General features: G+C 43.0%; 1 protein-coding gene across 1 annotated transcript in view; it reads left to right on the forward strand.

The window, feature by feature from the left end:
- Positions 1–12888, forward strand: part of plxna3 (plexin A3) — a 52849-nt gene that overhangs the window by 29192 nt on the left and 10769 nt on the right. Inside the window, exons 7-23 of the mRNA XM_054770090.1 lie at positions 3827–3967; positions 4057–4157; positions 5443–5566; positions 5642–5792; positions 5869–5968; positions 6940–7054; positions 7654–7854; positions 10318–10414; positions 10475–10665; positions 10729–10877; positions 11148–11268; positions 11346–11482; positions 11564–11734; positions 11824–11917; positions 12335–12454; positions 12517–12636; positions 12702–12845. Of these exons, the coding sequence (XP_054626065.1) occupies positions 3827–3967; positions 4057–4157; positions 5443–5566; positions 5642–5792; positions 5869–5968; positions 6940–7054; positions 7654–7854; positions 10318–10414; positions 10475–10665; positions 10729–10877; positions 11148–11268; positions 11346–11482; positions 11564–11734; positions 11824–11917; positions 12335–12454; positions 12517–12636; positions 12702–12845 (2277 nt within the window). The remainder of the gene's footprint in view (positions 1–3826; positions 3968–4056; positions 4158–5442; positions 5567–5641; positions 5793–5868; positions 5969–6939; positions 7055–7653; positions 7855–10317; positions 10415–10474; positions 10666–10728; positions 10878–11147; positions 11269–11345; positions 11483–11563; positions 11735–11823; positions 11918–12334; positions 12455–12516; positions 12637–12701; positions 12846–12888) is intronic.

Below are 12888 nucleotides of genomic sequence, written 5' to 3' on the forward strand. Positions count from 1 at the left end.
AGCTTACAAATCCTGTTTATGACGTTCCAAATACAGTTTTAAACATTAGAGCCGTCTAGGCCTGAAACACCACCTTTACATTATAGTATTACTCAATATAGTAGACATCAGCAACCCTAACCCTAACAATCAGAGAAAATAAGCCATTTAAGACATAAATAAGACTCATGCTCATGTGTGTTACAATAAATGTGTCGACAGAAAGTGATGTTGTGGATTCAGAGTTGAGTTTTGGCTGAAATACATCCAAAACAGTAGCCCATGTTATTATTATGCTTATTATTTTATTATTATTATTATCGTGCCTGTTGTGAGGTAATTCAAACCTGCAGTAAAAGCCTGTTGTTCTGGCGATCAAGTCTGATGCTTGTGTGCCTCACCGAACATTACAGTAACATTACTGACACCTAATGACCAGTGCAGGACACTACGTAGCATCACATCTTTGAATGCATTTTTTGAATGCCTTAAATTTGTACTTTAGTTCATTTAGCCATTTTAGGACTTTTTTTTTTTTTTTTTACTATTAGGCTGTATTCAACCAAGAAACAGCATGATTAATTAATTAATGTAGGGAAGACTGTAATGCACATTTGTGCACATTACAGACACACACCAGTCACCGGAACAGCTGCCATGAAACCTGAGTGCCCTGTGTATGTGTGTGGGTGCGTGTGTGCTTCACTGCTGCGGTAACATGTCAGCCAGTAACACAGATTGAATGATGTGTGCCTACACACACACGCTCATACCTCAGTGCATCATTAGTGGATCAAAGACATCAGCTGTGTTGCCATGGCAACATCGTCACCTTGCGTGATAGTGTAATGGTATCTGAGGATCCGTTTCGACAGCAGCGTCATAGTTAAAAACATGAAGTTTCAAGTGAAAACAGCAACATGCAAAAGGTGGGAAAAGGTGTGTAATATTCATGCCAGGCCACTAGTGGGTGATGTCACTACATGTCTTTAGTAGGGGTGCAACAATACGTGTATCTGTATCAAAACGTTCGATACAGTGGTCTCTGTTTCGATACCACTATGACTCGAATGATAATGTGACCCAAGTCACATCAGTCAGCTGACATCAAAGCCCCCTTTTGATTTGCTGTTGCGCCTCCGCGGCAAAGGTGATATCCCCACAGGCAGAAGCAATTAGTGGCTTCTGTTGTGCCGTCTCAAGTGGCATGCAAAATTACATTTTTCATCTTTATTATTCAAATTCCGGATACTGATACCAATCACATGGATATGTTTTTCAATTTATTTTTTGTGGTATTGGCCAGGGGCGCAGTTAGACAAAAAAAATTTTGCCTTTATTTGTGTGAAACAATTTTTGTGCTATTTGACACAAACCTGAATTTAATTTGATGCATGTTTTGGAGTAATATGAATACATGGGAAATCAATTGTTCAATAATTGTTTTTTTTTTAGTTCAAGATAACATTTGCAGAATGAAATAATACAAATAAATATCTTTATTAAATAGAAATCTCTCCTGCTTAACTTAAAAGGGAATACATTTAGTGTCCAAGTTGCAGGGGTCTCCAACTTTCTGTTAGAGCTGTTAACTATTTGAAGAATTTGTCAGAATGTGGCCATAATATACCATCGTAGCTCAATAATTTGGAGGGACTGTGGATTCAGCACATAAAATCTTTTTTACCACCGTAAAACTTGGCACAAACTCCAATATGACAAATATGTGAATCTGTGCCCTGGCTGCACAACTCCTGCCACAACACAAAGCGGTGTCCTATCACATTGCTAAAGATATGGTCCCTGTTGCAGCAGTAGAAAAAACGGATTTAAAAACTTGCTGAAAACAATGGACGCGCAATGTCCAGCAAGCTTCGCAGTCACAATTATTCAGCACGACAGGCTCTGCCACAAATGTATAAGGAAGTCAGACAGTTGCTAAGCCTGGTGCAGCTGACATATTGGTGTTCCTGACACAAAGTAAGGACGGGCACTCCATATTTTGTTCTTTTGTGCTTTTGTTATTAGCTGAGGATTTGAGCATAGCTAAAGTTTTGTTATAAAAAAGATTATATTTGACTTTTTCTATATTTATTTCAAAAAGAGAAGGGCGTATTTTATTTTAGAGGCTATTTTTCGATAAAAAAATTTTTTAATGTGCATCTTGCATGAAGCTTTAAAACATCCAAAAAACATCCTCATGTTAAGTATTTATTTTACTAAAACAACTTAACACGCATATTTGGCTTTGATTTGTCTAAACTGATTTTGTGGAAAAAATATTGGGATATACAGTATATAGTATATCGATAATTCAACCTAAATATATTGGGATATGAGTTTTGGTCCATATCGCCCAGCCCTAATTTCAATTTCATTCGACTTTCTGGCATCTTTGTTTACACATATTGCCTGGCTCTCACTGCCACAAGTTGCTATCACATTCATGGAGTACATGCTAACTTACGTTTGATAAATGTCACTTAATCTTCCTGTCTTCTTATCATCATAATACTTACAGCTTGTCTTCAAAACACTAGTTGTGTCTCTAAGTTGTTCAACATAAACACGTAGTGTGTCCAGCTTTAAGATAGTGATGCTATCACAGGGGTCTCCAACATGTAGCTTGTAAGCTAACAGTAGCTTGCCAGCTGACAGTAGTAGTAGTAGTTCACCTAAGAATATTTGCTTCACCTCTTAGTATTTTAATAAGTGTTCTATTCAGACATAACGGCTGTATTTAATGACAAATGAGCTCAATGAGTGGAGATGTACTTTGTAAATAAAGTACAATTTTTAAATGTTGGCAGTCACATAAAACACAAGTAGCTCACCTCTCCTTTCTTTTTGTCAAAGTAGCTTTAATTGTGCTGCAATGAGAGACACGTGTTCATGTCTCAAATAAGGCTTGTGGATGATGGGCAAAAAAAGTGCAGTTTTCCTTTAAGGACATAATGCAATGCAAATAATACTGTACATTGCAGTGCTATTAATGTTGCTGTTAAAGTGGGAGGGGCCTCAATATCATCGCCGGTTCAGATTTATTCATGATGCACACGCATCTACACACACACACACACACACACACACACACACGGGATGGGACACTTCTGAGGAATGGCGTGTGTGGGGCTGTGACAGAGGGACATCATCATGGCATCACAGGAAGTGAAATGGAGGACACACGTGCACTGACAGTAGGCAGATTGTCTCAGGGTGAGAGGTTAAAGGTCAGTGTGTGCTTAGGGTTAGATTCCACATCTTGGGTCAAAGGTGACTTCCTGAATCTTCTGCTTCTTTTTCTTTCTTTTTCTGCCCCTCCACTTCTTGTTGCTCATGGGGGGGGGGTCATGTCAGCTGCTTTAAATAACATCTTCACCGCTGTGTGTGTATGTATTGGGTTCTAGTCTGCTGCAGTGTCCTACTTTCATGACTCCCCCCAACCTCCCACCGCCCCACCCCCATCCACCCTTGCTGCTCACTATCTCTGTGTGTGTGTGTGAATGTGTGTGTGTGTGTGTGTGTGTGTGTGTGTGTGTGTGTGTGCCCGCGCATGTGCATGTTTGTGTGTCTGGGTGTCTGGGGGGGAGACTCATCAGTTCTAATTAAGTCCAAGTGTACAACAAGCAGACAGCTAATGAACACACTGACAACTACACACTGTCCTTCCTCTTACCTGTCAGTGCTTCCCTCCTCACAAGCTCCCCCTGAACCCCTCCCTTCTCCTCAGTGTTGTTTTTTTGGGTCATGAGGTAGGCGGAACTTCTGAGTCATGAAGACAAGAACATGATGATACATACTGTACATGCATGCATGCATGTGTTCATGCGGTGTGTGTGTGTTTCAGATCCGCGTAGATGGAGTCCCGCCGCCTTCCTACAATGCTTTGCTGTATGAGACGGTGACCGTGGTGGAAGGCAAATCCATCCTGAGAGACATGATGTTTAGTCCAGATCAGCTGTACATCTACCTGCTCAGTGACAGACAGGTGTGCACACATGCACGCAGGCACGCACACACACAGCCTTGAGACGTGTGAGTGACACGTGGTCGGCCATGTTGGTGTTGCTGTTTTAGGTGAGCAGATTTCCTGTGGAGACATGTGAGCAGTATCAGTCTTGTTCCGACTGTCTGTCCTCAGGAGACCCTCACTGTGGATGGTGTGTCCTCTACAGCAAGTAAGACATCATGTACATATGAGTCATTCTCCTGAAAGGGTTAGCAAAATCGTGACATAGTGATCAAAAATTTATTATTTTTTTCTTACAAATTTGCATATTAAAATAAAGTATCACTTCTGTTTCATTTTATGAAGAAAATATCACATAATATAAAAAATATCACAGTTTGTTATATTTTATGACAGGTGGGGACATTGTTTAACAATCTGAAATCTGAATTTTAACATTTTCATGAAAAAATGCTCTAATTTATCGACCTATTATTTTTGATAAATGCGTGAGTGGCACATTGTATGAGTAAATAAATGAATTTTAAGTGGAAAGGTTTTGAAAAAAAACACTTGACGTTTTACATGTGCTTCAGTGTGATTCAGCAAAATGTGTTTGGTGCACGATGAGGTGTGTTATACTTCAGAAATCACAGCAGCTGAAACGTAAGCGCCACCGTTTTGTATTATTTATTTCATCGTCTTTCTGACTTACTTTTGCATGTCACAAAATGGGCTGAAATTGACATCAGATCGTGTTTTATACACAACAGACTTGATATCCCCCGTTTATTCAATGTGTTTGCAATATATTTTTTATTTCGCAGTAACTTCAAATCGCTGTAGTCTGTGCGTCATGCCCTTTGAAGTGATGGCACCCTCGCTGGTACCCCTTTCAGGAGAGTCACCCATATACATACAGTATACGGGTACATATATATATATGTACCCACATTCGATTTTTGGTGTGGTTGTCTCTCACTGTGTTGTATGGATGCTTTTGCTGTTAAGGCGAGTGTGACTTTCTAGCATCACGTGTTCTCCATGTTCTGTCAACACTGATCGTCTGTCAATCACATCAAGTCAACGAGACACTGAACAGGAATGCAAAGTCAGCTTTGTGAAGGGCTACACTTGCACTGAGTGTATAAAACTAGAATTCATTTTTGTTTTCTTCCACACAAAACCACCAAAGGTGTTCTGACGCTCACTTCTGATTGGTGTGTGTGTGCGAGAAGCATTTATAGAAACGTTAATGAGGCCTCATGGGAAGACACACACATGCGCGCACACACACGCAGTGTGTGGCCCTGTTTGATGTTTGAAGTCCAGGTGGAGGCATTTCCTCTTTACTGTAACATCAGTCAACTTGCCCTTCAAAATAAAAGCCCTTCGTTGCACAATGTGCTTGTGGTTTTTCAACTGAAGTTGTCAAGCACCTATTGATTTTGTGACATCATCATACAGTCTATTTTGGGCCAACATCATAATCAGTGGTCATGTGACCCCCGCAGATGTTCCAGACAGGAAGAATGTGAAAAGTGGGCGGAGCCTCAACACTTCAACACCCAGCTAGAGCAGTGTGTCAACATCTCTGTTACCCCTAGCAATATGTCTGTCACCGCACCCGCCACACAGGTACATCCAGTGACATTCAGGCTCCTCTGTCACTTGACCGAGAACAATGTCATTGAGTCACTTCGTTGTGCGCAGCTGACCATATACGTGCACAATGTGCCCATGCTGTTGGGTGGGGTGTCCTGTGTCTTCGAGGACATCAGCGAAACCCCGGCAGAGGTCATGGCCAAAGATCAGGTGACATGCACTTCCCCAACGCTAAGAGACCTGCCGGCACATTCTTACGGTGATACACACACGCACTGTCCTAGTCACGCACACACGTACAAACATACACTAACAAGACAATATTGTGTCCTTAGGAGAGAAACGAGACGTCCAACTCAGTCTTCGATCCAGTGAGACGGGACGCAACTTCATCAGCACCAACCTGACCTTCTATAATTGCTCCGTGCTCAACTCGTAAGCTTGAAGTCCCCGTGTCCACAGTCTCCTCTGCCCTTTGCGTCCTCTTTAGTTTTAAAGTGCTCATGACACCAAAAAAAAAGTTAGCAAAAAACAATAAAAAAAATTAAAGTACTCGCATAATAAAACATTTTTTGCTGTCATAATGAATTTAAGTGGTTATTTTGACAGTAGGAGACTCATCAGATAACACAAATAATAATATTTAATAATAGTAAACACAAATAATAAACAGGAATGCTGTTTTGCTGGCAGTGATTGCCACAGAGATATATACAGACTATAAGTTACAAGACCAGTGAGCAGTGATTGAGGAAAACACGTATTATTCTCTGATTGGTAATATTATTCTATGATTGGTAGAATATAGCGCAAAAATGTGGATTTATTTACTGTCACCTTGGCACACTTTTCCACAGTCGAACGTCTTATGTGTTTTGGACTTTTTGTATTGCCGTCAACATCTGAACTTGTTTTGACACACACCTGGTCTGGGCCAAGAAAAGATAGTCGGGACAGCTGATGTTATTATGACCCTCCAGCAATGCACACTACTTTCCTTTAACTGAGGAAATAGCATCGAAACAGTTGTCCTCGAAGTGTGCTGGGCACAATACCGACGAATCTGACCGTGTCAGTTTTGCTCAGGTTTGTTGCACTTGGGTCTTTTGGAAAGGTGAACAAGCTTATTCCTTCTGCTCAAAAGCCTGCCACACAACACTCAGGCATAATATCATAAAATGTGTACAACAAAAGAAATTCAACAAAAAATGCGCCGCAACACAAAAGCAGTTGAAACAATGGAGGGGGCGTCCCGAGTGTGATGTCACTTCTGCATTCCGCTCCAGGCACCGGAAAGAGACTGTTTTTAGTGACAAAACCTTTCAAAAGTCAACATTCGAGCACACATCTAACATAGGAAAACGACGAGATTAATGTGTTTTGGTGTCATTTTCTCCTGACTTCAGGTGCACGTCCTGTGTGAGCAGCATGTTTCCGTGTCATTGGTGCAAATATCGTCATATGTGCACCAACAACCTAGAGGACTGCTCCTTCCTGGAGGGGCGGGTCAGCACTTCCCAGGTAAACCTTATTGCACTGACCACGCTCAGGAGACTCCACAGTGTGTGCATGTAGTGTTGACCATGCAACTGTCCTTTTAAACAACCTTGCCACAGTCAGTGCCGCCTGCTGTGCTCTGGTCTACTTCCTGTGGAACTAACGGGCTTCCTGTCAGTCACAAAGCAATTAATTATTGCGGCGATGCTCTCCTTAATGAAGCTTTCACTCCACTGTGGGAGTGGGTGTTTTCTATTACAGGAAGTCACCAAGCTTAGATCACGCACCTGTTCTCAAAGATTGTCTAACTCTCCCCAAAGTGTGTCTGTATATCCCCACTTTGTGACTGAATGTTGGAATTTTATGCCCAAACGTGCTCATTGTGTAAATCAGTGTCTTTACGGTGTCTCCCAATGTCCTCTTTGTGTCCAAATGCCCTTCCCATGTGACTAAATTTCCCCTTTGTGTCTCTAAATGGCGTCATAGTCTTTCTAACTATCATCACTGTGTCTCTCAAGTCTCCTGTCCTAATAACGTTGTGCAGCCACGACCGCCCCCAGGGTCAAACGTGCCAAGTGTCAGGATTCAGCCATCTTGGTGATTATTTGACTTCCTGTTTGCAGGGCTGTCCTCAGATTGTACCCACGTCAGACATCCTTGTTCCGGCCGGTCTGGTTCGTCCAATCACGTTGCGAGCCCGTAACCTTCCTCAGCCTCAGTCGGGACAGAAGAACTACGAGTGTGTGTTCCACATTCAAGGAAAAGTCCAACGTGTCCCGGCAGTTCGCTTCAACTCGTCCTGCATCCAGTGTCAGAACACCTCGGTGAGAATACCTTGTCGAGTATGCTTCAAAGTCACACTGTCAAAATAAAAGTCACTCGGAGTTAGGGTTGGGCATCGAGTCTTGAGCATCAATGGGAACCGGGAATAGCGTTCCCATTCTCCTGGGATCGTTCAAATGTTTATATTTCGATTTCTAGTTTCGATTTTTAATGTTCACACATTCATGGTGTAGAAATAACAGATTACGTTGTTTTTTGATGAGGTATTTTTACAATCAGGAAAGTTAAACAATAAATGACTTCTGTCTCGTGCCAATGTTACCAAGAGTTTCAGGATGCTAGCTTATGTGGAAGTTTGGCGTAAGTAAAGGAAGGGAGCTACAGTTACGGATAGGCAAGTTTATCATTTGCACAGTCTGTCTCTGTTACGGTCAAGGGACCTTCTCAAGTCACACAACATACTCCCGGCCTTCAAAATAAGATCGCTTTGGCCTATATCCTGTTTACTTCACAAAATAAGGGTGTAAATAGCTTACACCTACACAGAGGCAGCAAACAAAGTATACTACTTTTCAAAAGTAAACATCTTTTCTGAAAGTGTTCTCCTGTAAAAAGAAACTTTGTGAAATTTATATTAAAGTTGAATGCTTGATATTTACAGTATATACTTCTTAAAAATAGCCTTGTAATAAATTAATGATAAAGTTCATATCATTAAACAATTTATTCAGAAGTTCAGACATTTCATATAAAAAGAACTCGAGTTAGCACCCTCATTTAAACCATGTAAACTTTAATGACCATGCCTTTTAAAAGGATCGGAATCGAGAATCGTTAAGAAGCGGAATCGGAATTGAAACTGGAATCGTTCAAATTCAAACGATGCCCAATTCTACTTAGAGTGCATATGAAGCAAGAACTGTTGTTACATGTCTAAAGCTGTTCTACTGGACGTTCGTTGACTGACACATCCTAACTAGAAATGAAGTATTACTAAATTACTAAAAGAAAGTCTTTTAGTGCCTTTTAGTCATTAATTAGCACAACACACTCACATTCCTGGAATTATTCAAAAAATTGAGTGGTAGAAGGAGCCTTTCTGTTGTATTTATATAGACCAAACCACAGAGTTTAACATGGAGACAGCTAGGGTTGTCCAATAATATCGGCCGCCGATAATCATCGGCCCAATATTGGCATAAAAATGTGATATTGGCCATCATCGGTATCGTTTTTTTACCTACATTGAAAGCCAATACAGGACTTTTAGCGCCAACGTTGCAAAATTGCAACATTGCTGAATAATGTAGTTAATACCGAGATTTTTCTTTTGTTTATCGTGGTGATAGTAAGATATCTTTCGCTGCACGCACTGGGACCCCTCTCCTTTCCCTTGCTCATACAAACAGCAGTAAGAACGCAGTCTAGATGCATTCACAGACTTACGGTGAGTCGGATATTTCAAAGTCTTTATGAAAATGCACATTTCCTTCACTTCGGTGTTACAGAGCTTGGCGCAGGGATCTGCAACAATGCGGCTTAAGAGCCGCTTGTGGCTGCGGAGCCACGAGTTGCTGACCCGTGATCTAGGTTGTCTGGACATTTAGGCAGACAATGAGGACATTCAGACACATAGGGGCCCTATTCTCCATGTTTGCCCTTTTTCTTTTTTTTACTATGCTCTTGGATTTAAGCACATTTCCCTTACGAGTGTTCTCTCATTCAGACTCCTGACACGCCCACCGCGGGGAGGCTGTGAATGAAGGCGGGTTTATGGGATTCATTTACAAAGTAGACAGACTTTGCCATGATGCCATTTTTGGGGGGGCTGTATGAAAATCATGCAACATGGAGTTTTCCAGTTTGTGTGTGTGCATGTGTGGGCGGGCGCGATTGACTGTTACATTGGCTAAATTTTTCTGTTATTCTGCCTGCTATGTACTTGCTCACCCTTGTGGCATGGTTGTGGCCGACAGCAACCTGTTTTGTTTAGTTTTTTTATAGTGTCTTGTAGACGCTACAGTCGGTATTTTCTATTAAATAGTCACATACAGTAGTTCAAACATACTGTCAGAACATACAGACAACGGCTTCTGCCGCCTTGTTCAAACTTACGTGGACCATTTGTTGTACATGAGGAAGGCAGGCTTTGCAGATGCACACACACTTTACCTAGCAATTGAAGCAATCAGATAACTGGCTGATTGCTAATCATCAATGAACCAATTTTGCCAATTTCAGATGAATAAATGTTGCAGTGCCAAGAAAGCCAATAAAAATCTTGTAGGTTTATAATATTGGCCAGCAAATAAGAAAGAAAGAAAATGAAAAAAACGTGACAGTGGCAGTTGGAATAGAATTAGATTAGTAAGTAGCAAACTTCAATCACCCAGCCAGAATCTGTGCAGCTGCTCGAATTTTCCCTCTTGCACACATGGGATAATAGAGGTCATCGTGACGACATTTGTTGGAGTCATTTTTGCATGTCTTTGTGTGTGCTCCAGTACTGGTATGAGGGCACAGAGGCCGCTGACCTTCCAGTGGACTTCAACATCGTCTGGGATGGGGACTTCTTGATTGACAAGCCGGCGTCCATGAAAGGTAAAGCACTTTGGCCAGTATGCGGATTGTTGTGTCACTGGCGTTGTGTTGTGTGTTTAGCGTTATTGTACAAGTGCGAGGCGCAGCGCTCCAGCTGCGGTCAGTGCCTAAAAGCCCCACCCTCCTTCGAATGCGGCTGGTGTGGCGAGAATAGGAAGTGCGTGCTGCGTCAGCACTGCGCCGCGCCTGAGCACAGCTGGATGCATCACGGACGCCACAACGTGCGCTGTAGCCACCCGCGCATCACCAAGGTAGGAGCCTCATAGGCCAACACCCCCTCCCCTTTGCTCACCTTTTCACATGGCGTCCCACAGATTTCCCCACTGACGGGCCCTCGCGAGGGAGGTACCCTCGTGACCATTGAGGGGGAGAACCTGGGCCTGCAGGTGAAGGAGATTACGCATGTTCAAGTGGCTGGCGTACGCTGTAACCCTGTCCCATTGTTGTATGTCAGCGCCGAGAGGTTAGTGTGTCTGCTTTCTACCATGTCATGATTTTTCTTTTGTTCCTCCTGGCTTAAGTCCCTCCACTATGTCCAAGATCTACCTGGAGGTCTCAGTAGGACATGCTACATAAATGCAGATTAGCCCTTAGTTAGCTCATAATGTTGTCTTGACTTGGCATTGTGCTGTCCTCTGATGGTTGGGAGGCTCACATATGACAGTCAATGACATCTTGTCTTGGTGTGTTCCTGCTCTTTTGGAAGATGTTATTTGATTGTGTGTGCGTGCAGGGTGGTGTGTGACATGGCGGAGGCATTGCTGCCTCACTCTCCAGGCGGTTCTGTGGAGCTGTGTATCGGCGTGTGCAGTGCCGAGTACCGCACCATGTCCACTCAGACGTATGCCTTTGTGGTGAGAATTGACTTTCTTTGTGTTTTTCTTGCTTGATGTCCGAAGTACCAAAGGACACTCTTGATGTGTTCACACAGAGTCCCAGTTTCAGCAGTGTAGGTCCAGAGAGAGGTCCAGTTTCCGGGGGAACCAGACTGACAGTGAAGGGTCGAAACCTGGACGCCGGCAGCAGTGTGTCCGTCTTCATCGACAAAGACGAGTGTCTCTTTGTCAAGTCAGTCCACAGATATGTCTGCACATGAGATTAATTTGTCACAGTGAAAGTAGAAGATTGCTCTTCTTCTTCCTTGTCCAGACGCACCAATCGAGAAGTAGTCTGCATCACTCCTGCCTCCCCATCCGGTGTAGGACCTGCCCCCATCCGCCTGATGATTGACAAGGCGGAAGTGACCAGCTCTGAGACCAAATACATGTACACGGAGGACCCCACCATCACTGCCATCGAACCTAACTGGACCATCCTCAAGTAGGCCACAGCCCACTTTCACTGTCCACCAATCAGAGCACCCTCCCAACTGTGTGTGTGTGTGTGTGTGTGTGTGTGTGTGTGTACAGTGGCAGCACGGTGATCACTGTTACAGGAACCAACCTGCTCACCATACAGGAGCCCAAAATCAGAGCGAAATATGGTGGCGTGGAGACCAACAATGTAAGAGCATCACATGCTTATGATATCACATATTTATGACATCACGTTTATGATGCCACATTTATAAGATCATGTTTGACATCACATATTTTATGGCATCACATTTATGACATGTTTATGTAGTCATATGGTTTATGATGCCACGTTTGTGACATCACGTGTATGAACCACATTTCTGACACCACATTTACATAACATGACATAACATGTTTATGACATCACATGTCTTAAGACATCACATTTATGACATATTTATGACTAATAGATAGACACCTTAGCATGTTGATGGTTTCTAAATGCTGGCCCAGCAACAAGCCACTTTAGTATGTTGTTAATATTTCAAATGCTGAGCAAATGGCAGCAGCAATCATAACCTCTGACCTACCATCCTAAGTTGGTCTTCTTCCTGTCGAGCAGTTCTGCACTGTGGTCAATGACAGCGCCATGACGTGTTTGGCTCCTGGACTGGTCTTCGGCAAAACAAAGCCACCAGAGGGGGGCCTGCGTGCTGACGAGTTTGGCTTCATCTTGGATCAGGTGATGTTTTAGTACGTTTTATTGATATTTTTGTCTTTACTGACAAAACTGTTTGCCAGCAGGTGTCTTCTCTGCTGGTGCTTAACTCCACCCCCTTCACACATTACCCCAACCCTATCTTTGACCCCCTGGGGACCTCTGGGATTTTGGAGGTCAAACCAGGTTCACCCATCATCCTCAAGGTGAGAAACAGCTGAGGACGGTTGGACCGGGAAGCAGGACACCTTTGAACTGTGTGCTTATGCAGGGAAAGAACCTGGTCCCACCTGCCCCGGGCAACAGCCGTCTTAACTACACAGTCCTGATTGGAGAGTCTCCATGCTTGTTGACGGTTTCGGAACATCAGCTGCTCTGTGATTCGCCGGAACTGACGGGGGAGCAACGCGTGGTGGTGAGTTAGCCCCACCACTTCGCTTGCTGTTAGACAACATTAA

This window comes from Dunckerocampus dactyliophorus, chromosome 1 (genome assembly GCF_027744805.1).
Source record: "Dunckerocampus dactyliophorus isolate RoL2022-P2 chromosome 1, RoL_Ddac_1.1, whole genome shotgun sequence".
NCBI lineage: Eukaryota > Metazoa > Chordata > Actinopteri > Syngnathiformes > Syngnathidae > Dunckerocampus > Dunckerocampus dactyliophorus.